The following is a 27245-nucleotide window of genomic DNA, read 5'->3' as shown; positions in this document are numbered from 1 at the left end:
AGCCATGTTCAAGTTGTCCTCATTCAACATGAGGGGACATCTCCATCCGTCTAAAGGTTTCTGGCCTTTTTCTGGCTGTCTCTTGTCCGTTCTTCAAAAAGCAGCAAAGCTCATGTGATGCAAGTTGTCCTCTATTTGGAAGAGGAGCGGTTCTGAAATCAGAATGTATGTTCAGTATGTCTCTAAAGCACAATAGTGTGAATGTACAGCCTGAGCTGCAGATACTTGACAGAGGCTACCCTTCACATGACCAAAATATGATATCCAGAATAATAAATGATTCACATGCCGTTAAAGTGACTGACATCATTCCTTGGGGAAAGGTGGTTCACAAGACAAAAAGCCTGGTCTCATTCCACCACTGTCTGAAATTTAATGTCACACCTGGATGCTGTGGAGGATAATAGTGGAGCTGAGTAATGAGACATGAGACATCTTTCTATAGGTACACCCTGTTAAAGTTAACACTTCTCTATCTGGCAGCGTTTCTCTCCAGTTTGGCTCATAACAGCATCTGTTTATTCTTTTTTTAAAATCTTTGACCCTAGCGGTGAGCTTGATGACCTTGGAGCATCAGAAATGCTTCCACATGTTTTTGTTCTGCTCTATAATGAGGTTTCACAGCAGACCCACTGTTTAATGAATTCAGCCAGATGCTGAGGGGAGTCACATCCTCCCAGCAAATCAGCCCCTCTTCAATTACAGCCTCGCCCTCTCCTGAACATTTTCCTGCTCTGTTTCTTTTTTATTTTCCATCTCTGAACAATGAACGAGCTCATGTTCCTGCTCAGACCTTGCCTGGTCTACCTTGCTCGATCTGCCTCGCAGCTAAAGAACAGCTGAGGTCTTATTAGCGCTCGCCGAAGAAGAGGGCTGTAAAACATTTGCTGTTGGAGTTTTTCCTACACCCTAAAGCACAGACTAGATTCATGTTTTTAAGCTATAATAGTAACACAACACAACCCCTGCAAATAAACAGTCCCAGTGGAGAGAACAAGCAAAAGGTCCCAAAACATTATGAGAAGGGTTCTTATGATGGCCTAATTTGTTGGAGTTTCAAGTTTAATGTCACTCAAAAGGGAGATAAAATAAAGCCCCATCCTTTGTGTGTAGTAGGCCCTAAATGCCCATGATGATGTATATACGGGAGGGATGGCAATGGTCCGGAGAAATGGGTTTTTGAGATTCACCTCCGCTCGTCGTGCTGCTCTTTGCTCCGGCTGACACACAGGCTCCATGGTCATTAACTCAGAAACAAATCTTTAAAGACATCATATTTCCCCCAAGGTCATAAAATTGTGACTCAAATCAGCCAAGTGAGTCACAGTTACAAAACCCACAATGGCATTTGAGGAGAAACTCTCTGACATATTAATTGCGGCACCTCGCGAGTTCTTTTTCTGCTCTGCTGAAGCGCTCACTCAAGACCATACAATTTGTTTCTTTCTGCTGACCCGATGACAAGTCATTAAACGCCGGGCAAAGCTGGGCCTCTGTGAACCGTCCCCGACACTCGCTCTGCTAATTAATATCCTCCTGCTCGCTTGCTGTTTTTGGAGAGCATCTGCTGAGACAGACTGCCAGGGACACGAGGCCTTGGTTTATTGAATGGGGGAGTCCAAGCCCGTTTGCTGGGAAGGAGTGATGGGGAACTGTTACCTTTGCCTTTCCTCTCATCGTTCTACACGAAGCACTGTCTGCACGTACGAGCACAGATGGACCTGGAATGCCGCATCCAGCCCGTTCGCATCACTCTCGCCCACTGCAGATGGTGTTAATCACTGACCATTTCAAGCACAACAGCTTTGAAAGCTGGTGTTTCAGAGGAAATAAGGGGTTGTGGCAGCCACAGTGACAGCAAATGCACAGATGCACGTGGAACTTTGTTCAAGTAAGAAAAACGGGTAATCCGTCCTCTGTCTCCTTGTCAGGGATTATTTAGACAGTTTGATTTTCCCAAGGGCAGCTGGCAGGGTATGCTGGGAAATGGAACGGGATGCGAGCAGAATGCTTCCTCGTTGGCAGGTCTTCAAAGAGAAGATGAGACCCTCTCTCAGGGTATGCAAACTTCATGGGCTTCATGAGCTTCAGGCACAAGGCCACAAACAGCTGAAGCCATTGATGGCAGATTCAGCCTGTGTGTTGAAGGGGAAGTAAAAAATTAAAGCTATTTTAAATAGTTTCATGCTCACTTTAAGGCTTAAATAATAGTATAATAATGGCATCAAAGATCTTGAGGGTATCTAAGAACATCCTGTGTGAGGTTCTGTCATATCGGTATCTGTGCATTGCAAAAGCATAAAATAATACAGTGATGGAATCATTGGAGAACTGGAAGGAATTTCCGCGGTTTATGAAGTAATTTAAGTGTTGAAACCTTCCTAAATCAGTTTATCCTCTCTTCTGATCGAAATCCATTCTTCCACAGATGTACTGCTATAATGAAGGAACTAATGGTTTTAATTCAGGACACTAAAGGAGGAACATATTTTACATCACATCCTGTCAGGCCACTAAGTGAAGAGCCAAAAAAAAAGTGCTATTGTGATTTAGATTGAAAGTTGTTTCCACTGAAGTCCTGAGTGGTGACAGTGGAACAGGCTGTGGTTGGCCTTGTCTATTGTGCTGGAAGACTGAACACTTCTCACTGAGCACTGCGGTTCTCATCTCCTTCATCAGAACTGCTTGTCACATTTCATCCCTCCCTATCTCGCTTTGCAACATCCTTGATGCTACTTTTCCTGTTGCCTGAGCACAACACAATAAAAGTCTACAGCGAGCCGCTGCTTTCAAACACGCACGGCTGTCTCCAATATGGCGCCCTTTCCTGAACACTGCTCTTGTTTATGAAGGAGGGTAAACAGTGGTGGTACCAGAAGCATAGTCTTTTTGTCTGTGGATGTTCCCCACATCATTTTCCCACTGCGCAGATCTTACCTGGAGAATATCTGCTGAGGGGTCTGAACTGGGACCGGGAAGGGGGTGGGGGATCTGTCAGAGTCTGTTAACTGCAACAAGTGCTGACAGCGAAGGGACAAATCATGTCACTCGCTTTGATTCCTTATGTGATTTTTAATATGTGTAAAGTCTCAAACTGAAGATGTTGTCTTCTTTGGGCTTTAGCATATAGAGAATGAAATTTCCAGACCTGGCTCTGTTCAGGTTTGGTACCTGTTGTAGAGATGGCTGTCACAGACACGATGGCTTCATGCTCGTCCTCATTTTTTCCCCACTTACTAATACACATGCAGCCTTCAACCTCGTCCCTGGAAATCCCCTTAAAGCTTTCCCACTCAATCACCCTTAACAATTTATCTTGACGCACTCTCAATCGCCCTTTCTTGTAGAATCCCCTGCATTTAATTTAAACTGTCTCCTCTCTCCACTCCCCCTCAGCTGCACTTTACTATCTGGACTAAAAGAGGGAGATACACTGCAGGCCTTAAATTATCCCTGCTCTACAGCGACTCTGGAACCTCTGGATGCAGTGTGGGTGGACTGATTTTATGAGTGCAATGATGGTTTGACGTGGCGGTAATCCTCTTTTGCTGATCTCCCCTCATCCATCTGCTTCATCTCCATCCTTCCATTCCCTCCCTGGCTGCTACATGTCTACATCCAGACTCGCATACAACACATGTAGACACGTTTACATACCCATTCACAGATGTAACATGAACAAAACAGAAGCGTTTTGATGCTCTCGTACCCGACATACAATGTTCAGATTAGCTTGAGATGCTGTGCAGCATCTATGAGCATCTATGAAAAGAGTATGTTTTATCTTCCATAAAGTACTCTTCTCTCACCACAGCTGAAATCTGTGCAGATTTAATCTTTTTCAGGGGGGTTATAATCCAATTGAATTCTGTAAAGCACAAGCATCTTAAAAAAAGAATTAGATCTGGACAGAAGGGGCATGAGATTTCTTTGACATGTGAAATGTTGCGTTGGGGCCATGGGCCATTCAAGAAGCGCACACGGACATCATCTTATATCTGGTTTAACTCAGGGCCTCTGTGTCTGTCTTTATTTAAATGAAAGTCACATTTTCCCAGATTTTCTTCACTGACGTTCCATTTTTAATACATGTAATTTCCTTTGAAGTTGTAATTACACCATTACTTACAAGATTATTTCTGTCACACACAGATGCACAGGCTTCTTCATTATTAATATTTCACACATCACTTTGGCTGTTTTTTTTTCTTTCTTGACCTGGTTAGGATTTGAGATGACAAAAATACGTATGTGTTGGCAGCAGCCACTGCTTTCTCCCTCTTTCCCGCTCTCTCTCTTCCTCTCTCACACTCACTTACTCTCCCTTTTCTTGTTCCTTGTTATTCTCAGCTTGCTCACCTTTGATGAGTTTGATGACCCCCCTTTGTCTCGCATCTCTTTTTTTCTCAATCTTTTCTCCTTTACTCTTTTATCTTTCCTCTTGCGCTCCATCTTTCTCTTTTACCCTCGCTCTTATCATTTCTACTCTGCTCTTCTTCTCTCCTTGCCATAGCAGTGGGTGTACTAAGCAGGGATTAGGCATGATTGAAGCGCTGACGTGAGGGTTTTTCCACTGGGGCCTCTTATCCTCTGCAGTCCCCCAGAGAGACCTCTCATTGCTGGGCTTCACTAGCCCGTCAGGCCTGGCCTCTCAAAGGACTCCCTATGGAAATAGCCTCTCTTCATGCCTCCATGCCTTATCCTCAATAGCCTCAGTGCCTGTCCCTCATACATACCCTCTTGTGATTTGGCCTAATAGAGCCCTCTGTCTGCCAAACTAACAAACAGACCTGGCTTTTTCTTGTTTTTTATTTTCAGAGTGTTCTGTCTCATAACTGTAAAGCTCAGACTCAGTTTGAGGAAAGCCAACGTCCTCCTCCCTCCCGAGTTACAATTAATCATTTAGTAGTTGTTTTTTTCCGATCAGAGTTGGTCAATCAGGGTTTTTTTGCAAAAAACTGGCTAGTGGTCTTGCACATAATGACAATCTCGGCTATCTTACTTACATTCAAAAAGGTAACATGGTCCACGGTAAAATTCCAAAACAAGTCTGTGCCTAGTCTTTACAGGCAGGGACAACTGGCTGCTTAACGGCTTCTGCAAGAAAGCTAAAAGAAGGTGTAAGTGTTAGCCTGAACCCGAACCCTGCGACCTGTTAGTGTGGTTGTGTTGGCTTGAGCACTGACACTGGGGAGATATTGTTCACCTGAGACCACTTTCATCGAGGTAACTGAAACCAGCTCAAATTTTGAAGGGAGGTCCTTGAACCCTGAAAGGTCAGAGTTTCCAGTCATGCTTCATACACAGCGATATTTGAAAGCAAATCAAAATTGTGGGGTAAACAGATGTCAAGGATTCTTCATCGTGGGAGACAGGCCACGCCAGTCACTTCCCATGACCTGAATCTTCATCAGGATCTCATCTGTCTTCTGTCCACGGCAGCACTAATAGTGATTAACACATAAAAGAGTCAGAGATGTGTGATATGGCGTGCTCTCAGCATATTGCACGCTTTATCTCACCACCAGCACCACCTGATGTGGATGTTACAGGAGAGTCTTTGAAGTCAAGCTGTGGAGAAGAAACGAGAGCAAGAAAAAGACTTATATGCAAAATACAGTGTCGCCCTCAGGGGCTAGCGGAAATATTCATGGCACCGCTTGTTTCAGGTTTGTTGATTTAGCCACTATTTGATTTTTCCTCTTTGCTTTGCTCTTTCCACTGGTGTTTTCACACTGTTTGAGTTTGCTCAGGAAAATGCTGTGATTACCTCTTTAGCCCTGATTAAGACCTTCATATACATGCGCGCTGTGCAAGAATCAATGCCAACTATGGCACAAACCGCCGGTAACATTTTCAGTGGCAACTTCAGCTCTATTCCCACATAATCCTTCTGATCCTCCTGATGAACAGATGTTGTTTTGTGACAGAGAGAGAAAGGAGATTCATTGTGTTCCGATAGGAATTCTGGTAACTTGCATTTAACAGTCGCACATACGTGTCTTAATACTGTGCATGCTACCCACAAAACCATGTGGGTAGCATGCAAACTACACGATATTCCTTATTTTCATAGATCCACTATAACGGAGGCAAAAAGCTTATTAAATATGCTCAGTGATGCTGTTGTGCCTCTGGTGTTTGATCATCACCCAGCTTTTGTTTCCAGCTCGTACAGAGCACAAAAGAGGGTGAACTTCAAAAATAAAGGAATAAAATGCAGGTTCAGGATGTTTCTTTGTCATCTCAGGCAGATGTTAGCATTCATAAATAGTCCATACTCCTGCTGCCGCTGATTCTCTGCACCTCTTATAAGCACATTAAAATGGTTTGAGGATATTTCTAAATGTAAAGACTGTCATTTAGAAACAGAAGTGTGCATATGCATTTGTCTTTTCCAGTAATGTCACACATTGATTAAGTTTCTCCTAAGTGATAGGTAACTGTTTCCATGGTTACAGTGCCAAAGAGCTGGGCTGGCAGGTGATGCGATACAACTTGATGGTGCAAGTTTTGCAAAGGATTTTGTGGGAGAGAGAAATTAAATGCTGTGGACAGTTTGTGTATTCAATATTTTATCTTTTTGCAAAAATCATCCCAGAATATTAATATTTGACATATTTAGTCTATCCTCTTGCCTTCCCTGGTGCAAAGCAGTTATAACACATCCTAAGTTAGCTCAAAGGAGGTGACGACAATAATCCAAACACCCTCTTTGTTAACTGCCTTAATGAGCTGGGAGGATGGGAGCTGCAGAGGAGCTTCTTATGAGATTTTCATTTTCCTTATTCTCATTAGAAAAGCTGCAACTACCGAGTTGATTAGCCTCAGATTCATTGGCGTCTATGTTTATCATGAAGGCTGATGGATAAAAATAACTTCCTGTTATGCCATTTGTAGTCCGGTGGGAGAGTTGATCATATGTCCAGCCTGTGGTGACTGTTGGATGAACTTCCCAAGCTCCATCCTGCAAGGGACTCTTAAATGCCACATCAAGGAGTGTAGCCACCCTGATCACCACACTGTGTAGTCATGTGGATGACTTCTAAATGTCCTTCCTGCTCCCCTCTCCCCACGATGTTGACTCGAAGGAAATGTATGAAGCTTATCACAAGATAATAGATCATGAATTGGAACTGAACGTTCTGTAACAGAGCCCCATTCATATGCACGCACGCACGCATGCACACACACACCACTCCCATGTGGATTTCTCCCAGAGCTCCCGACCTCCGAATTCACCATTCGTTATTCTCAGCTGTCGCCTCATTTGAGGTCATCTTTTATGAATTACTGTAGTAACTATGCAGTCTAATAAGTTTTGGGGCGTTTATGTGAGGTTGCGCCCTGCATGTCCTCTACTGTGCAGTGCAAAAATAGAAGAGTCAACCTCTGAGGGTTTTTTTTCTTCTTAATGGACTTGTGCCATCTGCAAGCTAGTCTTTCCTCCGCTGACGTCACACTGGCTGCAGTTTGTAGACCAATGTGTGCTTCTGGCAGTGTATGAAGGGCATTTCCTCTTTTTTGACTCAAATCACAAGATATTGTTAAATGCAGAATTTTTCTGTCTCATGAAGGCTTATAAAAATAAATCAAATATTTCAGTCCTTTGAGTTTGCAGATCAGTTTAGAGGAAAACATCATTAGGCAGCCCGCGTGGATCAAAGCAGCTTCCGTTGGTGAACGGCTGCCTCCCGATTCCTCAATCACCTCAGATGGAATATGTCGACATGAATAATTGCAAATCAGCCATGTTCGTCGTGGCACTTCAGTACATCTCCCCCTCTCTTCATCTCCCCACTGCTCATTAATGTTTTAAATGTAGCACACAGTGGATGAAGTGTTTGACTAAATACCAGCGAACGCACAAATACACAAATGTGCGATAAACATGCATCACTAAGCTGAGTGTCTCCTCTAATGGCGATTTCATGAGCTCATTGTAATAGCCTAAATGGCTCCTCTGCGGTTTAGCGCCACTGCTGTTGCTCTCAAGCAGCGTTTATTTATTTTATTTTTTTGGTTTCTGCCTTCTGTAACTTCAACACAAATGGGTTTGTCTCTGGTTCCTTGACACACAACCACAGAGACGCTTTTAAATAATAAATCATCATCATCATCATCACCACAACCAACTACCGGTCGCCATGTTTGGCATCATTTTAGCCTCCTCACTTTCTGGCTTACGCTCTCTTGCACTAAGCTTCCTCTTCTCATCCATATGGAGCAGCCACTGCTGTTGCGCAACCGTCACACTGCATACCAGCTCTAACTGGTCAAACCCATGCACACACACACACAAATCCACACCAGCTCCAGAAATAGACATTCAGAGCGATCGCCTGCAGGATGGAGGTGACCGTTCTAGCATACAGCCAGCTGTCCCTCAGGAGTTGACATTTTCATAGACTGGCACACACATGTTACAGATTTCCTCTATCATTCCTGCAGCATGTATAAAACAGACTCGGGACATAATTCATCAGAAAGTTTGGGGACTCCGATCAGCTCTTTGAGCGAATGTTTAGAGCGAATGTTTGTGCCAACTTTGGAACAATTAAAGCATCCAGAATTTGCTCTGAGCTCATAGAAGCTCAGCGAGACACTAAAGCATCCGATAATGATGTTGAAGGTATCCTGTAGAGCCAACCAAAAACAGACTCCTGATGGTTTTAACACTATTTTACAACGATAATGCCCCCATTCGCCTCATATTTACGCAGCTTCACAATCTACTCTTGTAGAATTAAATCTGAAGGGTGTGCCTCATGTTAGCTGTGTGAAGCCCAAAGAGGTACAAGATCAAACGTTAAATCTAAGAATCACATTGTGCCATACTTTTCACTTCAGTTTCAACCATATCACATTTATCTCATTTACTAAAGAATTAATCAATTTACGCACATGCCAGGAAAAAGAGAGATGGTAAATTGATGCAAATAGAACCTAATTGCTGCTCTACTTTGCACTTGTAAAACCCAGTTGCAGGTGTTAGAATGATGAGCTGTAAGATTGTGTTTAAATCCCAAATGAGACGCTTCAAAGCAAAAATCAATCTATAATATTTAATACGGCAACTGCAGCACTGCTTTGTTGCAATCAAATAACTACTTGAGTCCTCACAGTGCTGGGCCCAATTAAAGCCCGTTTCACTTTTTTTAAAGCAAAATTATAATGAAGCTAGAAAGAGGGAGACACGAGGGACAGGAGCATCTCTGAAGCTGAACACCAGTCCTTAAGTTTAGGACAACCCAACTTGATGTCGGCTTCCAGACAAACAATAAAAAGAGCACCGTGACCCCACGACCTCTCTGTCTGTATCCCTTCCTCAGTGTGTCCTTTGTTTCTTTTCTGTATGATTCTCCTCCGTCTTCCTTTTTATCTCCACTCACATCTGCACCCACAGTTTTAGTGTGATGATTTAAACCTTCATCTCCAGAGTGTTATTGAAGATTCGTTTGCTCCTAATAACAGTCGGTGCACTGAAGAGAGGGAAGATGTTATTGACTTCCACCTTAGAGCAGCAAGCTGGAAGAGCGGGCTTTCATGGATGTTCGGTCAGGTTTTCATTCACGTATCTGCGATTTCCAGCCTGCCTTTTAATTTCTATTCATATATAAATATTCAGCATCAGTGTGCACTACTAGACATAGTAAATGTTATTAACGAAAACCCCATTAATAAGTAACATGATTTAATAAAAAATTCATGCTGGATTTCATCGTGATTCATTATGTGAAGAAACAGTGACACAACACGAGCGTGTGGAACACGCTGTCCAGTTAATTCCATTTAACCGCTGACATGCAGCCATCCCTGCTGTGGCCTGTCTCTGCTAATTTTAGAAAGCTGTGCACGGATGTGCCGGAGCTGAGGTTGGTTCAACCAAGCCACCCCTGAAGGTGTTTGCGCACTTGTTAAGACAACATATGTAGCACAGAAATGGGTGTAAAGAGATAGAAGAGTAGAAGTGTGGCATGGGTAGGTGGGAGGTATGTTCAAGCATGCAGCGGCGTGGCCTCTGGCATCAGTCTTGGTGCCATGCACGTGACCTGGCTGTTGTGCATGTGAGTGTCCTCTTCACTTGAGTTTTTTACACCACTCATACACTCCGTATTTGTAGATCATATTCTTATTTTTATATAACCACTCCTTTTTATTTCCTCAGCTGCTTTTATTGTATTTAAGGGTTAAAACAAGCAGGCTAAAGAATCAGAATCAGAATCAGAATCAGAAGCAGGTTTATTGCCATTGTTCATGTAATACACAGTATTACACAAACTAGGAATGTGTCATGGTGTGACACTGCGACAATCAACATAAAGAAGACCACACTAGAATAAATTAAATAAAATAAAATAAGACAAAATAAGACATATATACATTATATACATAAATAGTAGGTGGTAAGAGGTAAAGGAAGTCTAATCCATTCTTACTATGATCTCTTAAAGGAGTTGATCACTGCAAAGGCATGCATTTAACACACACACACTGTTACACACTCTGAGTGAGAGTCACATATTGTTTTGGCTACAGGCTACAACTGGTTCTAACTGGATTTAAAGCTACAGCAGTTTCATTTTTTCCCTCTCATTTTCTGGGGCTCAGTGTTGACTATGTTTCCCAGACCGGTTTGATTTAAGTGCCTGTTAATTGTATCCAAAAATAAAGGTTGTTCTTTGCAGTCTTCTGCAATTTCCTCATTGCACGGTGGACTGTAACAGAACCAAGATTGGTTCACCTCCACCTTTTAATAATCTCCAACCTGATGATGGTGGTTCAGGCTGTTTACATCCGTAGCAGCTCCTTGCTCACATCTGGATTATAATGACTTTAAGAGTTTTCATGATGAGTCATGTTTATTCCATTGTTCCTTTTAGGGCCCCACTCTTCCCCTTTTTTAACCCTTCGCCTCCCTGGATGCAACTAAATGTTCCTGTAGCGCAGGAAAGAGTTAAGTTACAGAGGTAATAAATATTACATGGCCTCTGTTTCAACTGGGAATGAGCGCTAATCTGTTTCAATTGCCAGAGAGGGACCTTGGCTCCCTTTAGTTTTTGTGAGTTTATGACACCTGTAAGGAAGAATAGTAATACGAATAGTAATAGTAAAAAGAATAAGAATAGGAATAAATGACATTTAGGAAAAGAAAAGCGTCAGTGGTAACTTCATTTGTTAAAAGGTTTGAATTGTGGCCCCCGACATTCAAGAATAAAGAGATTAAATGTGCCGGAATATCTCAGATACCATATCTTCCAATAATTAAAGTCATTCATGCACAATCCTTTTTTAAAATTCTGTATCATTTCATTTCAATTCAGTAAAAGTAATGTCAAAATGGGCACAACTTATAAAAAGACAGAACCCTCATATTTATCTATTCCCCTATTTATAGATTACATGTAAATTTTATTTAGTGTTTTCTCTGTGAGAAAACCTTTGCGTCAACCTCACAGAGGCAATTTGCAACATGAATTTTATATCAGCTCTCACAGCTCCCATGTGTCGTTACACATTTGGAAACTGTGTCAAGCAATAAGACTCCTTAAGAAAAAAAAAATCCAAAACATTCTGAATTAATAAATTAATTCAAACCCATCCCAGTTTTTGTCTGTATAAAATAGATAAATGCATATACAGTAAGTCAATTATTTAACTATGGCCGTTCAAACACGGCATATGCACCTCTGTGCTGTGATGTCACTGTAGGCATATTAGGCACTCTTGTGCCTATAGATGATGTAATGGGGAAATTGTCACATTGTCAAGCTCAGCAATGTTGGCATCGACTTCAAAATAGAGTTTAAACTTGGAAAAATGGCCAGTTATGCAAATGAATGCCAGCTTTAACAAATGAAGTTAGAGTGGGTGATGGAGTTGTGGGCTGGAACAGCTCTTGTCTCGAGGTAACGACGGTAACGGCAATGCGCGGCTTCATGCTCCGCGGCTCCATCCACGGGCAGCGCGTGAACTGACAGAGACTGATGTGGCGAGGAGGAGGCACGGCTGGGCTTCTGACAGCAGAGATAATAGCCAATAAGGCGACGCCACAGTGGATGATTGACAACCTCTGGGAAAGGCCTTGCCTGCCCTGTCTGCCTGCGGGAGAACCAAATTATGTGGAGCCAAACCCCGCTCAGATGTATCCATACTAAAAATATATGGACTAAAGCTACATTGCACAAATACATACATATTATCGCACATACACACACACACATGTTATTGACAGGTTGTCGGCCGCTCATGCTAGAGGCAAATTAGTTCCCTTGTTACGGTGTGAAACCTATTTGTTTCTTAAACTCATTGATTTTGAATAACAATTTTAGATCAAAACGTATCTGGAATAGTTATATAGCACCACAGCTCCCAAACCCAGACAGGCGAGGAGAGAGACTTCCAAAGCGATGTTCTGAAGAATACTGAATGTATGTGGAACTGATACGACACTCACCGCCATCACTTCAAATTGAAACGCGGGATGGCAGCTGTCAGCCTGATGCAACAGTCGGCATTCAGGAGACGGGAGATAAAAAACAACTCGGCTGCCTTCATATTATTGAAGGGCACACGTTCAAACGGACATCGCTAAAGTGGCTGTAATAGTTCTGGATGGTGGTTGAAAATGTGGTAAAACAGTGTTTCAGATCATTTTCAGTGAGGGTCAACCTTTCAAAGCCCTCTTTTTTATCAGGAAGGGCAATGGTTTCTCATTTTGGGATTTTGGGATTTGTTACTGTGTTTCCTCTGCCTACCGTTGCAAAGCAATCTATATGTTAATGTGGCCCAGGTATACTGTAGTTTTTGTTTGTTTTGAGATAATTTATTGTAATGTTGCTCCCATTTCAACAAGTACCACTGGCTGCAGAGACAGAGAAGGCTTCACTTTCAAAGTGTACAAAGGCAGGCATCTTTTCTGCTTAATTTAATCACACCTTCAGACAGCTGTTCACGGCACTAATGGTGTAATTAGCTCCGATCATCTTTAAATTAGCCGCTAATATCAAGCAGATTGCCTAGGCAAATATAGACCATTATTGTGGATATAAGTGTGCCATTATTACAGTACTGAGCAGCTTTTTTGTGAGTCATCTCCCTCACCGTATGCATGTAGTGGTCTATTGTGACCTGTTCTCCTTCTCTTCCAACTTTAACTGCCAAATATTAGCAACAGGGCCCAACAACCACATCTGTCTTCCTCCCTTTGGCTGCTTTGCAAACTCATTCTCATCCCCACACTCTCTCCCCTGCATTCGCTCCGCACAATTGCCTCACTTGATGGGATTGGACCTCGGGCTCCTGCCCTCATCTATAGACTCCCCCTCCCGCTGCCATTCACACCATCCCCCCTGTTGTCACTCCAAACCTCATCACTCACTGGAGCTTTAGCAGCCAATAAGAAGCTTTAGTGACACACATACACAAGTCTGACGCCGCCATGACAGTAGCCGGGAGGAAGCTCTGAAGCATGTCCAGGTTAATGCAGACAAATTACCTACTTATGTGCGGATTTAAGACAGGGAAAAAAAATAGGTGGGACATACCTAAGAACATGCCAAAGCATCAACATTTTCTGACCGCAAACCAAGTCTATCTGGCTATTTAGCCACCATCTTGCTCCGTCTCTCCTCTCTTTCTCTGAAACAAACCTACAATTTTCTGAAAGGCTGAGGTGACATCAGCAACGTGGGCGTCTTATGGACCGACTATTCCATACACAGCACAAGTTCATTTACTTTCTTCATCCTAGACATAGAGTGCACTAATTTCAACTTCAAAGTTTCAGGATTTAAGCATCCATTCTTTTTTCCATGGCCCTCTCCTCTGGTCATGTTTGTGAGACTCGAAGCGTAGCTGCGTTGATATGCTGGGGAGGGAAACGTGCAGGACATCCGGATGGTCTCGTGTGTTATTACGGTTCATCACTGCTGCAATCACTGGGGACGGCTCTCCACTGCTATTCTTAACACGGTGTCACCTCCTTTCCCTGGAGAGCTATTGGAAAAGTCTCCGTGTCCCATCCTCCTGTGTCCCTCGCTCGTTCTTCTGTCCTGTTTTCTGGCGCCTCTGTCTCCCTCCCAACAGTCTTTCTTTTCTCTCTTTGCTGACTCTGCTTCCATCTCCTTGAATCCGCTTTGTTCTGCAGTCTTTTGCTTCCTCCGTGTCACTTTTGTTCACGCTTATCTGGCGCTGTCTCTTGTTGTCACTCCTCCCTCGGTCCGTGCGTGCAGACATCAGCGGCGCTATCAGACAGGTTGTCCGCTGTGACTTCACAAGGTTACGTGAAACACGAGACGAGAAAAGAAGTGTCAAGGGTGGCACGTCAACGTCTTAGATACGTCACGAGAGATCTCCAAATGTGCCATTGACAGCAAATAATATTATCTTTTCCAACCTGTCGTCCACATCTTTATTATACTGTATTGCTTAAAATATAGTTGTGATAATGAGGCTGTTAGATATTCTTCCCTTGTCAGTCCCGCCTGCCTTTGAAGAGGATCGTCTCCCAACATGCTACGAATTTATTTGACATGATTGAGTTTTCTGCTGCCCAGGTTTGTGGTTCCTGTTTACATTTGGCTCCAGCCCTGCTGCTTGAACTGTTTCTGGATAGTGAACGAGGGATTTTTCACATTTTCTGTTGCATCTGTCATGTGGGTGGAAACCACAACCTTGAATGTCTTTGCATCCCCGGGGTAAGTATTATCTCTGTGTTCCGGAACTCGCTTATCAGGAAAACGTAGCATAAACATTCATTTGATGTTTTGGTAGTCGATGCACATTAGGTTCCCTTCCACAGAGCAAAGTCTCCTTGGGACTAACCGGGATGCCTGCTTGTGTTGCCAGGCTTGGTTTATACTTTTACCACGATAACCCCATCACTTCCTGTTTCTAATCTTATCATTAATCTCATCCGGTTTCCTCCTTATTTGGTTTTGGGCCCTGCAGTGATTAGGCACTCTTTGTTAAGTTTTTTAAGTTACAAGTTTTTGGCCCCGGTTATGCGAGGCAACAGCAGAGGCCCCTGAGGTCAGACTGTAGAGTAAACGCACGGAGGCTGTGAGCGTTAAGGGGCAAGTGGAAGAGAAAGGGAGACGGCAATGAAGGAGCTAATTGCTTCCAGTGGATTTTGAAATCGAACCCCATCCCCCAGTGCACGGGCCTGGTAGTGCGCAAATGGAATATTGATGACCGTAGCGAAAATAAGGGAAAATGACCCTGCTGTATGATCGATTTGAAAGCCACAGATCTGTGCAGGACATGTCTCAATAGGCAACACATTTCACCCGTTTTTTATGGATCCGTATACACTTACCACAGGTTTAATATTGCTGAGACTGCAAATATTAGCTTATATTAATTTGCAGTCTCTATTATTCATAACGGCAATGCTTATTGATAGTCTACATGCCCAGAGCAAGTTTTTAATTACATCTCTATAATCAATCCCCAAACAGAAATTGAAATATATCCGAGTAAGTTTTTGGTGAAACACGATGATGTGAAATAAAACAAGACTTTAATAATCAAAGTAAGATGACGCTTGAGGAAGGACCAAATTATGTGTAACCATTTCTTTGAACAAGCTGCTAAGGAGAATATTGTATTTCCTCTATCGGGACTGTAAATAATATCACCTGTAATCCTTTTTGATGCCATAAGCTGGGTTTATTAGGAGTAAGGTGGCCTAATTAAAGTTTGTTAAATGCAAAAAACATCTGCGACACCAACTCCCGTTCGACCGAGCACGAGTGCCCATAATCATGTGTCTGGAACTGATCCAAGAGAGGATTACCTCCTCCGTGCATACATACATGTGTCTTTCCTCCAGGGTTTTATATTTTCACTTTTTTTTTTCTTTTTGCTCGTCACATACACACCCGCAGCAATGGTCCCAAAGCCAGCCTTCTGAGCATACGTGTGTATGATTTACCACCAGCCGGGTGGTAGGACGGTAGGGCGGTAGGACCGTGGATGAATTGGTGGCATTCCTTCAGCCGGGAGCAGATGTTCATCGATTTCGCCAACCCAAGTGTAACGTCTGCTGGCATTTCATATTACTCAAATCAATCACTTGATACGAGCGCCGCTGATGGGACACGTAGGCTGGTTGAGACCCAAATATCTTCCATCATCCACCCGGCGGGCATGGATATGCGTCCCTCCGTGCCCCCGGACTGAAAGCATCCAGGCTTGTAGACATTGTGAGGGGTTAGAAAGGATATAGCTCTGCAATATTGTTCAATGGATGTTACCATAGCTAGAAAGTTTAGTTGAATTGTAGCTTGGGGATTATTTGATCAGTGCGTAATCTCTGACATAAAGGCCATAAAATAACTGGAGGTAGAGTTTTGTTCAGCCCTCATGCCGCCTCATGCTGCTGCCTTTCTGTTTTGTGCCGTCTGTGTGGTAATAATAGGTTTCTATTTATTCCCCTGGCACAAAGATGAGGGCTTTCACGGGGTCTTTGCTGCTTCCATACTATTTAGGCTTGTCTCCGTGTTTTGTGGAGACGTGGGTTTGGCACCGAGGGGAGAATTTTTCCATGACTGAAATCAACACCGTGTCATCTTAAAGCTCCATTCCATTTCCCTTTTGTTTCTCCCTCAGCATTGTCATCCCTTCTTACCCTCTTCTCCACAACACTGCTCCCTCGTGTTTACATATAGCCCGATCCAACACAACAAACTGCAGCTTTACAGCCTGCTGCTTCCACGCTTTTCCATCGCATCACTCCATTCCTACGTTCACCGGTGCTTTTCCTCCCCTCACTTGTGGTGCGATGATGGCTTCTCGTTGAGCGCACAAAAATAAAATGCAGCTCAAAGCACTGAAGAGGCATAAATCATTTTATTGTTGGCAGGGACGCGGTGTTTCCAAGTCCCATCACTGCCAAACTGGTTGCTTTATTGGTCTGATTTCAATTTTTTTGCTGTCTAGAACACCATGTTTCAGGTCTATTAACATTTGCGTGCTGCCATTAAAGCAGCGAATGTCCTCAGTTCCTTTTCTCTGAGTTTCTTCAACTCGGATCAGAAGTAGCAAGTGTCTATTTACTTGGCTAATCATACGGAAATATAACTTTCTCAAAGTTATATTTCATTGCACTGGTATTAATGTTGTTTGAGCATCTTACTCTTAACCTCAGCCTGGCAGTTTCCTTCTGCTCTTTTCTTCTACTCCTACCCAGCTTTTACCTGTTTTCTGTCTAGAATTCTTTCTCTGTTGTCTGTGTTGATCCAAAAAAAATGGGCTCAGGAAGTCACTTTGCAACAGCAGGCTGAAACTGCAAAACAGGCTTAGTTTGATTTATGCACCCCATTAGTGGAGAATAGTGTTCCATCATAAGTCTTCTGCCTGTCTAGAGGCTATATGTGAAACCTAAACCCACGGTCGTGCAGATAGGATTTTATGATCTCAACAGAATGATGGGATTATCATAGCTGTAATTATGGGGAGCGGTGCATTGTGTTTGTGTTTGCCTCTGCGAGATTTTATATTCACTGCATCGTGATTGATGGGACCAACACCAGTGCTTGGCTTGGTAAAAGTTTTACAATTAATGCATGTAATGCAAGTGAAAATGAGCACTCATGCTTGTCAGGACCCATGAAAATCTGATCAGTGACATATGATAAACACAACCGACGTGTTTCTGCTCTCCCAATTGTCCAGTTTTTAAGCTACTGGGGGTGGAAAATCCTCTAATGTCTCGTCTGGCTCCAGTCTTCATATGGATTTAGGCATCAATCCACAACTGATCAGAATTAACTACAATAAGTTCAAATCAAACATGACACACTACTTCATTTTGACCAAAGCACTGTAAAAATGTGGGAGGTGTTTGTTTGTGTGTGTGTGTTCATGCCTGCATGTGTGTGTGTGTGTGTGTGTGTGTGTGTATGTGCACATGCCCCACCGCCAAGGGGTGACAAGGTCTCAATTTCTGTAGCAATTTTTTGCCCTCGTTTTTCCTTTCTGGTTATTCATGCACACATTATATGCACAGAAAGCAAAACCTGTAGTGGATTAAACCAAATTAAAATGTCAAAAATGTGCCAAAATTAACATTTCTCTTTTTTTTCTCCCGTCTTTTCAGCGAGAGAAGAGAATGTGGCCACATTCCGCGGATCGGAGTATTTCTGCTACGACCTGTCTCAGAACCCCATCCAGAGCAGCAGCGATGAGATCACGTTGTCCTTTAAGACCTGGCAGAGAAACGGCCTCCTGCTCCACACAGGCAAATCCGCCGACTACGTCAATCTGGCACTAAAAGATGGAGCCGTCTCCCTCGTCATCAATCTGGGTTCCGGGGCCTTTGAGGCCATCGTCGAACCAGTCAATGGAAAGTTCAATGACAATGCCTGGCACGACATCAAAGTGACGCGCAACCTGAGACAGGTAATCGGAGGTTGTGGTGATGGAGTTGGGGAACAGGTGGAATTTTTACAATTTGTCTTTGTTTTAAATCAGATGCTTTCAAGAGCTTTGTGAGACAGAGCTGAATTGAGAATATCACCTTGTTCTGATTGGTTCTCATTCCATCACCACAGTTCAGAGACGTTATTGACGCAGATGTCACTGTAATATCATTTGTAAATACATGGTTTTTGCTTTTGTTGTTCATTTTAGTTAATGTTTTGATTTATTTTCTTCTTGAAAGGCTTGAAAACAGGGTTTTACAGCAACTGTGCAGATAATGGATGCGTTAGACCACATGTTCTTTGACCTTCAGTCTCGTCTATAATATAACCTTTTCTGATATTGTTTTGCTTCGCGCGTCAGCTGCGGTGATCTTCTTCTCATTTGCTTTTATTCTTGTTTGCAAATTATAGACTGTGAATTTAAAACCCTGCAAAGCGCATTTGAGCCAGCAAGTAACGTAGTATTTAGCCATTAGTCATGGAGAATATATTAGCTGAACACTTCACCTCCAAAGTTTTGCTTACAGTGACCTAACAGTCATTATGATGAAGGTATTGGAGCGTGCAATAATTTTCAGGCATAAGAAGAGATTCAAAAACCTCGAGAGGCAGAGCTAAAGACAGAGATGTAGAGCTACTGTTGCCAGCCGTCTGAGTCGACCTTTAGTTTGTCTGCAGGCAGATGAAACATCATGTGTGACTCTCTGAGGAGCACATCAAGTAAGTATAGATATTTTCTGTCCCGCTCCAACAGCCAGCCACGTTGTAAAGGCTAAAATGTGCTTTTGGGTCGTACCTACGCTGTGCGCTGCTGTTAGTTTGCCAAAGCAGAAGGTCCAACACAGACACCTTTCTCATGACTGACTTCCTCCCAGAACCAGCAGATCTTAACACAGACAACAATAGGAAGACTGGTCCTGCTCCAACATTCCACACAAAGGCTACTTGAATTCATTTGAATTAGTCTGTAAACAAATTCAGCCTTTGTGCGTCTCTTTAAACTACTGGAGATACTCTCAAAAGCTATAAAGTTGTGGAAAACAATGGAGGTGGACGTTATAAATGCTGAGCGTTCATGCCCACTGAGGGTCCTGCCTTGTATGTGAGCCTCAGCAGTTTAGAACCCGGCACTGCTAAGATAAAACACTGCAGCTTTGAATTCCAGCAGGGCAACGGGGTCAGGAGGTTATCGGCTAGAAACCGAGGGCGACTTACCTTTACTCCTTCCTTTTACAGCTCCGTCCTTCAGTCATTTTCTTTTCTCTTTGAGAGACACACTTTTGTTAATAGTGGTGAAAAGAAAACACTACGAGCTTTGTTGGAGCTTAAGCCATCCTACGCAAATTTTTATTTCCAAAATGTCCATCATTAGACAGAAATTCTTTTTTTATTTTTTATTTTTGTTAAAAAATTTGGCTAGGATGGCAAGAGGACACCTAATTACTGCAACAAATCTGACAAAACATGTAGTGTTTTTTCCTCACTGCAATACTAACTCATTCATGAAGAAAGTCATTTTACTACTAACAGTATCTAACCAACTAATGTACTAACTGACATCCTAATTCTCCATCGTTGCTTTTTGTTTTGTTTCTTTTGTCCATCCTTATTAACAACCTTTTTTGTTCACTATTCTTTTGATTTCCTTTCTTCCCCTTTTTCTGGAAAGCAATCAGGCATTGGACACGCTATGGTAAACAAACTACATTGTCTGGTAGATATCATTCTTATTGTCTTTTTTTTGGGTTTGCCGTGTGTCCCCTCCCCCTCTCTTCTTTTTATTTGTTCTCTTTTGAGTTCCATCCTAGACACTCTTATCAAAAAATGAGGAGATGGGTTTGTATTACCGGGCAATTCTTTCTTCGCTTCTTCTCAATTTCCTCCCTGACCTGCCAAGAACCTTCTTCTTTACCCCACAATACCCCATCCTATTTTTTTTCACTTTGGCTTTTACTTTTTCTCTTTCTTTCTTCCACATTACTGCAGATTTACAACAAGTAAAAAGAAAAAAAATAGACTAATTTGCCTTTGTCGGGGCAATGTACTTTTTTCTTTTTTTTTTCCACACAAAAGTCCCCATTTTTTGTGAGGACTGTCGTCCAGAACTGACAGAAGCTTACCACAATTCCAAAGACGGTGACCTCAACACTGAAGGCATAATGACACAAAAAGTGGCAACCCTTTATTTCTATTGCGGGAGCTCTGACAGTTGTTTCCAACTCACTATATGGCGCATGGCATGCCCACACCACATCGACATCCTCACTGAACCTCCGCCAAAATAACCACTAACACTCGAATTCACCCCTTCATCTTTCACCCATCGGCCCGTCATCTAATCTGCCTTCCCAGTGTGTGTTGTTTGTGGCATGCTGGTCAAAGTGCCGTGCGACTGTTTGACCCTTAACCCCGGGCCCATATGCACCACGTTTCAAAGAATAAACACTGATACAGGTTGATTGGTCTGGTCAGGTGATGTTGTGGCTGAAACCATGACACCTGAACTAAAGCTGATCACCGATCGGTTATTCTGTGAAAGTACCATATGGGTTCTGGTCTTGAATGTGCATGAGCCCGGTGGCCCTCTGTAGTCTGCCTCAGCTTTGCGCGACGCCATCGATCCACCTCACCTGTCCAATTAAGTGTTTTTAATTTGCTTTCTAACAGTGATGACCTCAGTTTGCGTACCGTTGTTGTGTGTAGAATCCCCCCCCCCACCCTTTGTTTTGCATGTGCGTGGATAAATAGATGTCTGCAAGAGAGGGGAGAGCGCGCGACTGGTGTATGTGAGTTTGTGTGTGTATGTTTACGAGTGTGTGCTCACATGATGTTGGTGTGTGTGTCTGCAGTTAGCAGATAAGTCCCAAAACCTAAGACAAGTGAAATCAATTTGTCCTTGGTTTGAACATTGTACTAACCCTCCCCTGACCTGAAGTCTCGGAACCAAACCTTGGATCCATTCTCTTACCCCCATCAAAGATAAAGAAAATATGCCTCCTGCCATATTTTCTTTACCTGTCCTGTGAATCCTACGGCAAATAACTCCATTAACCAAAATCCCAACACTGTCTGGTCCAAACAAGCAGCCTCAAACTACCAAACGATTCCCCAAAAAAATTAGCTAAAAAACAAGAAACTGGTTAAAATCCTGCTGTGTGGAGCCTAAAGTAGAGTAGCTCACTTCAAATGCAGACCAAGGAAGGACTTTTCTTTCTTTTTTTAAAGGCACAAGCGATCGAATCCAAGAGTGTAATGGCTTGGCTTTGGCTATGTTTTGCACCTCAACAGGTCACTATCTCAGTGGATGGGATCCTCACCACGACAGGCTACACCCAGGAGGACTACACCATGCTGGGCTCTGATGATTTTTTCTATGTGGGGGGAAGTCCTAGCACTGCCGACCTGCCCGGCTCTCCGGTTAGCAACAACTTCATGGGCTGCCTCAAAGAGGTATGAAGTGGAATAAATTCAGAGGAATCATCAATCTGTCTGTCTGAAGTGATATTTGCCTTTTACGAGCTGCCTGTGCAGAGGAGTTAATTACATTTCAGAACTTCTGCCTTTTAATTTCCAAAACTCCATGTCGTCCGTGCAAGAAAATGATCCGTTTGCTTCTGTCAGCTTTCATTTGCTCAGTATTCCGGTAAAGCAGCAGCCTGAAGGAAACATCTTTCATGTTTCCGGCAGTTTTAATGTATTTAATATTTAAATCAGCCGTTCACCTTCAGTTTTTTGCAGCTTCCCACTGTGAATGATGACAAATGCATAATTTGACCGAAATCTGTGCTTTATAGACTATAAATTATTTTATTATTCCTAGTTTTACCATAATCTTTATTTTACTCACATTAACATGTTGCCATTTGTATAGGAGACAATGAAACGACAATGAAAGATAACTCCTAATATGTTTTCTGCTGATGCAGAAGCCGTTATGTTTCACTTCACTGATGATAACCAAGCAGCCATCAGCAGAGCGCCATAAAATATAAAAAACACAGGTGAAAGCTAATATTATCTCTGCTCAGTGCTGTAAGAGACATATCAAGTGGAATGGAAAAATGCAACCCCGGGAATATTAATAGGAACTGTGTTTCATCCTGTGATGAAACTGCAAAACATTTGCAGCGCTGATCGGGTATCAGCTGAACAAATGGTTTCTGTTTCATTAATGGCTCGCAAGTCACCTTAAATTTAGGAGGGAATCAACTAGACAGATTTGCGTGCCGACAGCATCTTGGTTTTCTTGCAATAATTTGTGTAAAATAAAGGACAAATCTGTTACTTCTTAAATTTAGATCTTCACTTTTTTTTCCTACTCTTGTTTGTGTTTGTGCGGTGCCTCACGATGGAGGGTAATATTTTTAAGTTTACTTCAGGGACATTAACACACCACTGCGTCTGGAGCTGGCCGTCTTCCCGGCTGTTGCTTTACTTTCTCAGCCTTCTCAGTTCTGACAGGAGCCAGTTTATTGATGTGCTGCCAAGCTCAGCCCAGCACCTTCCAATACGCCTCTTATTCAGCCAGATCGGCTGCTGTCGGACTACAAGACGTTCTGTTTTTAGGATGGGCTCACACACACACACACACATACACACAGTGTCCTTGTCTCCATTGTTTCGTGTGTTCAATTCAGTGAGGCTGTTGTTCCGGTATCACACAGGATAATATTAGCAGTTCTAAGTATTTTCTTAGAGTGAACATTCTTACACCTACAAAACGGTACCATTCAGCGATCTATCGCCATCATTGTACACAACCTTTAGATTCCATTTGAAAGTCTGGATAATCTGGACGCCCTTTAGCAACAAAAACCTCTATTTCTTTTGTTCGTTTTGTTTGCCACGATAGGAAAAGAACAAGGGCTGCATGACAACACAGCAGAACTCCAAATCTAAATCTGTCCTCCTATCAAAGACACCGTCTTCCACTTTTCGTGATCATGTTCGATCCAGAGCGGTTTTAAGGAGGTGCGTTAGCAGCTGCTGACGCTGTTGGGTCCTTTCATGCTTTCCAGTTTTATCCCAGCCGGCGTGAGTCAACGTGAGTTGGCCGTCGAGAGACATTGATTGGTGGACAGAACCGTAGAGATGATTCAAGCTGTGATTATGTTACGATGCTCAAATGTTCATCATCGGTTGCTCTATTAGCCAGGCGTGATGCCAGGACCAAGCAAGCTGCACTTAAACCCCAATACACGATGTACTGAAATGAACACCCTCTGGAGCCAAAACGGTCTGCTCCTCTGTTTAATGTATTTTTTTCTTCACGTCTGCAGCTGTTGTCTGAGTCTGTAGGTTCTGAATTCTACGTCCTTAGATAATGTAGGAACAATTCAGTTGGGGCTAATGGTCAGATGCCAGGGCTTCAATATTTCTGTCTGTGTCTATTATCTGACAAAAGTCATTTCAAATGGCAGAAGATCAGAAACAATAATGCACCGATGGAGAAATGTAAAGCAGGAGCTCGCTTAGTGCAGAGGAGGATGAGGATGAAGGCGTGTAGCGCTGCAGCCTGTGAATATCTCTGTTCCTTTTACCGTCTGAAAACAAAAGATCCTGCATTCTGTCTTGGCAGGCCCCCCTTTATTCATTTATGTCCCTGCAGGCTATAAAGGTTGTCATCCTCAGACATCACCACCACTCACCACATAAACACACACACACATTTCCTTCCAAACACAGCAGGGCGCCACGTGATCAAGGCCTGTGCCTGGCCTTCCTTGTCAGCCCCTCCTTCAGGTCTCGCAGGGCACAGCCGGTGGTACCAGAGCTATGCTGGTGTTTAAACTCACACCCAGGCAGGCGTTAGCGAGGTCCGTGTAAGCAGGTGGGCGACAAAAAACACAGAGGAAAAACACAACAGTGTAGAGGAGGAGGAGGAGGAGGATGAGAGCGGAACATACCAATAATTCCTGTTTTTGAAGTGCTTGGCTGCCTCCCGTTAGGTGTGTTTAGGCAACACATACACCCCCTCAGGCAAAAGTTGCCCTGGCCTTGTTTTAGTGGCTTTGATGAGCTCTGAGAGGGCAGTCGGTGAATAATTAGTGCAAATCTGAGAGCTTTTTTTACACTCTAGGAACGGTTTCAGTTTACAGTTTATGTCAGTTTGCTTTCTTGGTGCAAAATATTTGTCAATTAAAAATTTCAGAATAGGAGGTTTCCTTCTAGGAAAGAATAAAACCGCTGTTATCACACGATGCTAAAGTAAAACTGTACAATAACACATTTAGACCGCAAAAGATACTAACTGCCTATAACATTAGGTTTATCAACATGTGTTAATTAGTTATTTATATCTAAGTCTGCACAACAAATTGAGAAATAATCATAAAAGCAATGCTGGTTCGGGCAAAAAACTTTAATAATTTAAAAGTAAATAAATTGCAAGCTGCAATATTCAGATATATTGTAATCCTGCCCTTGGCTCAGTGTTAGATGACTTTATTTTCCTGCCCAGTTGGGTCATTTTGTCTTATTATCTTATTATGGAGGCTATTCTGTGGTCACATCTGTATGACTGTAAACACAAAGGAAGAATATGAGGAAGGAACTACAGTGTTTATTTCATCAAAGGAGGGGAGAGGTCAACAATAAACACCCAGTAGAAGAAGTTATACAAACTGACCTACCTTTCGATTAATCCTCTCTCTGTCTCTCTGTGATAATATTTGCCCCTGCGTGTCTTTTACCCTGATCTGCTCTGGACAAATGTGTATTTACAAGTCATTTTTTGTGAGGATGAGTAAATCTAGAGTACATCAAAAGCTGCGTGTTTCTTAAATGGATTTAGCATCGTCACTGGGCTGAATCATGAGCTAACTGCCAGTGCAGTTGAGGCCAAGAGGACATGAGCACTGATCTGAAGTAGATTAGAGAGTAAATTGTGTGTGCGTGTGTGTGTGCGTGTGTGTGTGTGTGTGCGTGTGTGTGTGTATACGCATCCATGCACATTTCGCAATTCCACCCACCTGCCCTTACATCGCCCTTATAGGGCCCAATCGATACAGCATTCAGAAGCAGAGACGGGGAAGGATCTGGGCTTTATGGAGTCGTTACACTCTTGTGCGTCTGAATTATGAATGTGCCTCATAAAGTTGTGGACAGGCTGAAGGATAATAGGAAGGCATGAGCCCAACAAACAAACAAAAGAGGAGTCACACACAGTTGTAGACTTTATGGCATCATTTTGTGTTGGCGGAAACAATAATTCCAATAAATCCACATCTGATGAGGAGCTGCGGCTGATTGCAGAGTTGGTTCTTCATTGTGGCCTGGCTGAAGTTTTAAAGAGTTTTTCCCAGCTGAGGAGAACAGAAAGGCTTTCTTTTGGAAGAGGATCACATATTAATTTCTCTTTACTTCCCTTAAAACTTTTGATTTATGTTCCCCAAAGACGGAGATGTAGCCACTGAACTTTGGCAAGATTTCCATTTCACAACCACGGAGTGACCAGCCCACTTTATGATTCTACATGGCAAATGAGCAGCATGAAAGCTACTCTTTTCTTCTTTCCTTCAATATTCATGTAATATGCAGTTTGTACTCTTGTCAAAGAACAGTTTTAGAGCTTTCTAATTCAAGGTGTGGACTTCAGAGGCGAGATGTCCAGAAGATATAAAGTTCAGCTGTTCAGTGGGCTGGAGAGAGCTGCCGAAGCATCAAAGATTTCATTGTGTTGGTTGTTGTTCATTGTGAAGGAGGGTAGTCCAAGTCATTAGATACCACTGAACATGGCGAAGAGTCATCATGAAATGGAGGAAATATAGCAGAACTGTGACCGCACCAGGAGCATTAAGGGAGGAAAGAAATAACCTTGTCTGTGGGGGAAAAAAAGTTTCCCAAATATGTATAAAAAGTTTCCAAAAATATTTCATGGTCTGTGGGAACGTTGTTCCACTTTGTCACCTTAATTCCAAAAGCCGTGCTTGGTGTAAACACACCACAGCCCGTCGGCAGGAGACCTGTAGCGAGCAGCGCTGGTGGCAGCATCATGCTCCAGGGCTGGAACCAGAGATCTTTATCACCTTCCAAATACCAGTTAAGTTTGGCACAAAGGCCTCAGGTAGAACCCTGAAGATGAAGATTAATCTCACCTTTCAGCGCAACAACAAAAACGTGCATCCAAATAGATGAAAGGCTGGATTCACCGGAGGAACATCAAAGTTTGGGAATGGCCCAGCTGGAGCCTGGACCGTGGTCCAAGTGGACATCTTTGGGCTGCTCATAGTTGTGTGCAGAGAAAATGTCCTCCCAGTCTGACAGATTTGGAACGCTTCTGCGGAAAAGAGTGGACAAATATTGCCAGAGCTCATAGACTCCTACCCAAATAGGCAGCGAAACATTCTGCTGCAACATTCTCAGAATCATCCATATTTGGTTCCTGATAAGTGAGAAAGTTTTCAGCTGAGAATCGCTGCTGCTCACTTGATATCAAAGAGAACAAACTTATTCCTGGAGCAATACCCAGTTGGATTTGCATCCCCATCACAGTTTGATATAGCAAGAAAATGAGGCTGGCTTGACCGGAGAAAAGAGCCTGATGAAAGGTCTGCATCATGGAAGTCATTATCGTTCATCATGCAGGGACCAGGAACATGTGAAGCAGATATAGGGTCACAGAAATCCACAATTTCAGTGGGTTTCCTCTTTAAACAGCCTGAGGTTCAGGGCGGGTGACAGGATGTCAGTTTCCATGCTGGGTTAGGGGTTACAACACCTCCTTTTGTGACGTTGCCAATCTAACTGAAGTGGCGTTTTCCTAGATTTAAAAAGAAGGCCTCAAAGGCAACACTTTTAAAACCTTTGAATGCACAT

The 27245-nt window shown here is 42.9% G+C and overlaps 1 protein-coding gene across 15 annotated transcripts in view; it reads left to right on the top strand.

The window, feature by feature from the left end:
• The window catches only part of LOC101079387 (neurexin-3b), a 194018-nt gene that overhangs the window by 28492 nt on the left and 138281 nt on the right, over positions 1-27245 (top strand). For 10 of the 15 annotated variants that reach the window (XR_003891242.1, XR_003891241.1, XR_003891240.1 and 7 more), the window contains 3 exons: positions 18104-18405; positions 20098-20142; positions 21717-21878. Coding sequence is in view for 12 of the 15 variants with exons in the window: in XM_029849450.1 (XP_029705310.1) it covers positions 18104-18405; positions 20098-20142; positions 21717-21878 (509 nt within the window). In the remaining 3 variants the exon portion in view is untranslated. The remainder of the gene's footprint in view (positions 1-18103; positions 18406-20097; positions 20143-21716; positions 21879-27245) is intronic. The other 5 variants (XM_029849449.1, XM_029849448.1, XM_029849444.1 and 2 more) reach the window with 2 other exon arrangements.

This window comes from Takifugu rubripes, chromosome 16 (assembly GCF_901000725.2).
Source record: "Takifugu rubripes chromosome 16, fTakRub1.2, whole genome shotgun sequence".
In the NCBI taxonomy this organism is placed as follows: domain Eukaryota; kingdom Metazoa; phylum Chordata; class Actinopteri; order Tetraodontiformes; family Tetraodontidae; genus Takifugu; species Takifugu rubripes.
This window is presented reverse-complemented; position numbering and strand designations above follow the sequence as displayed.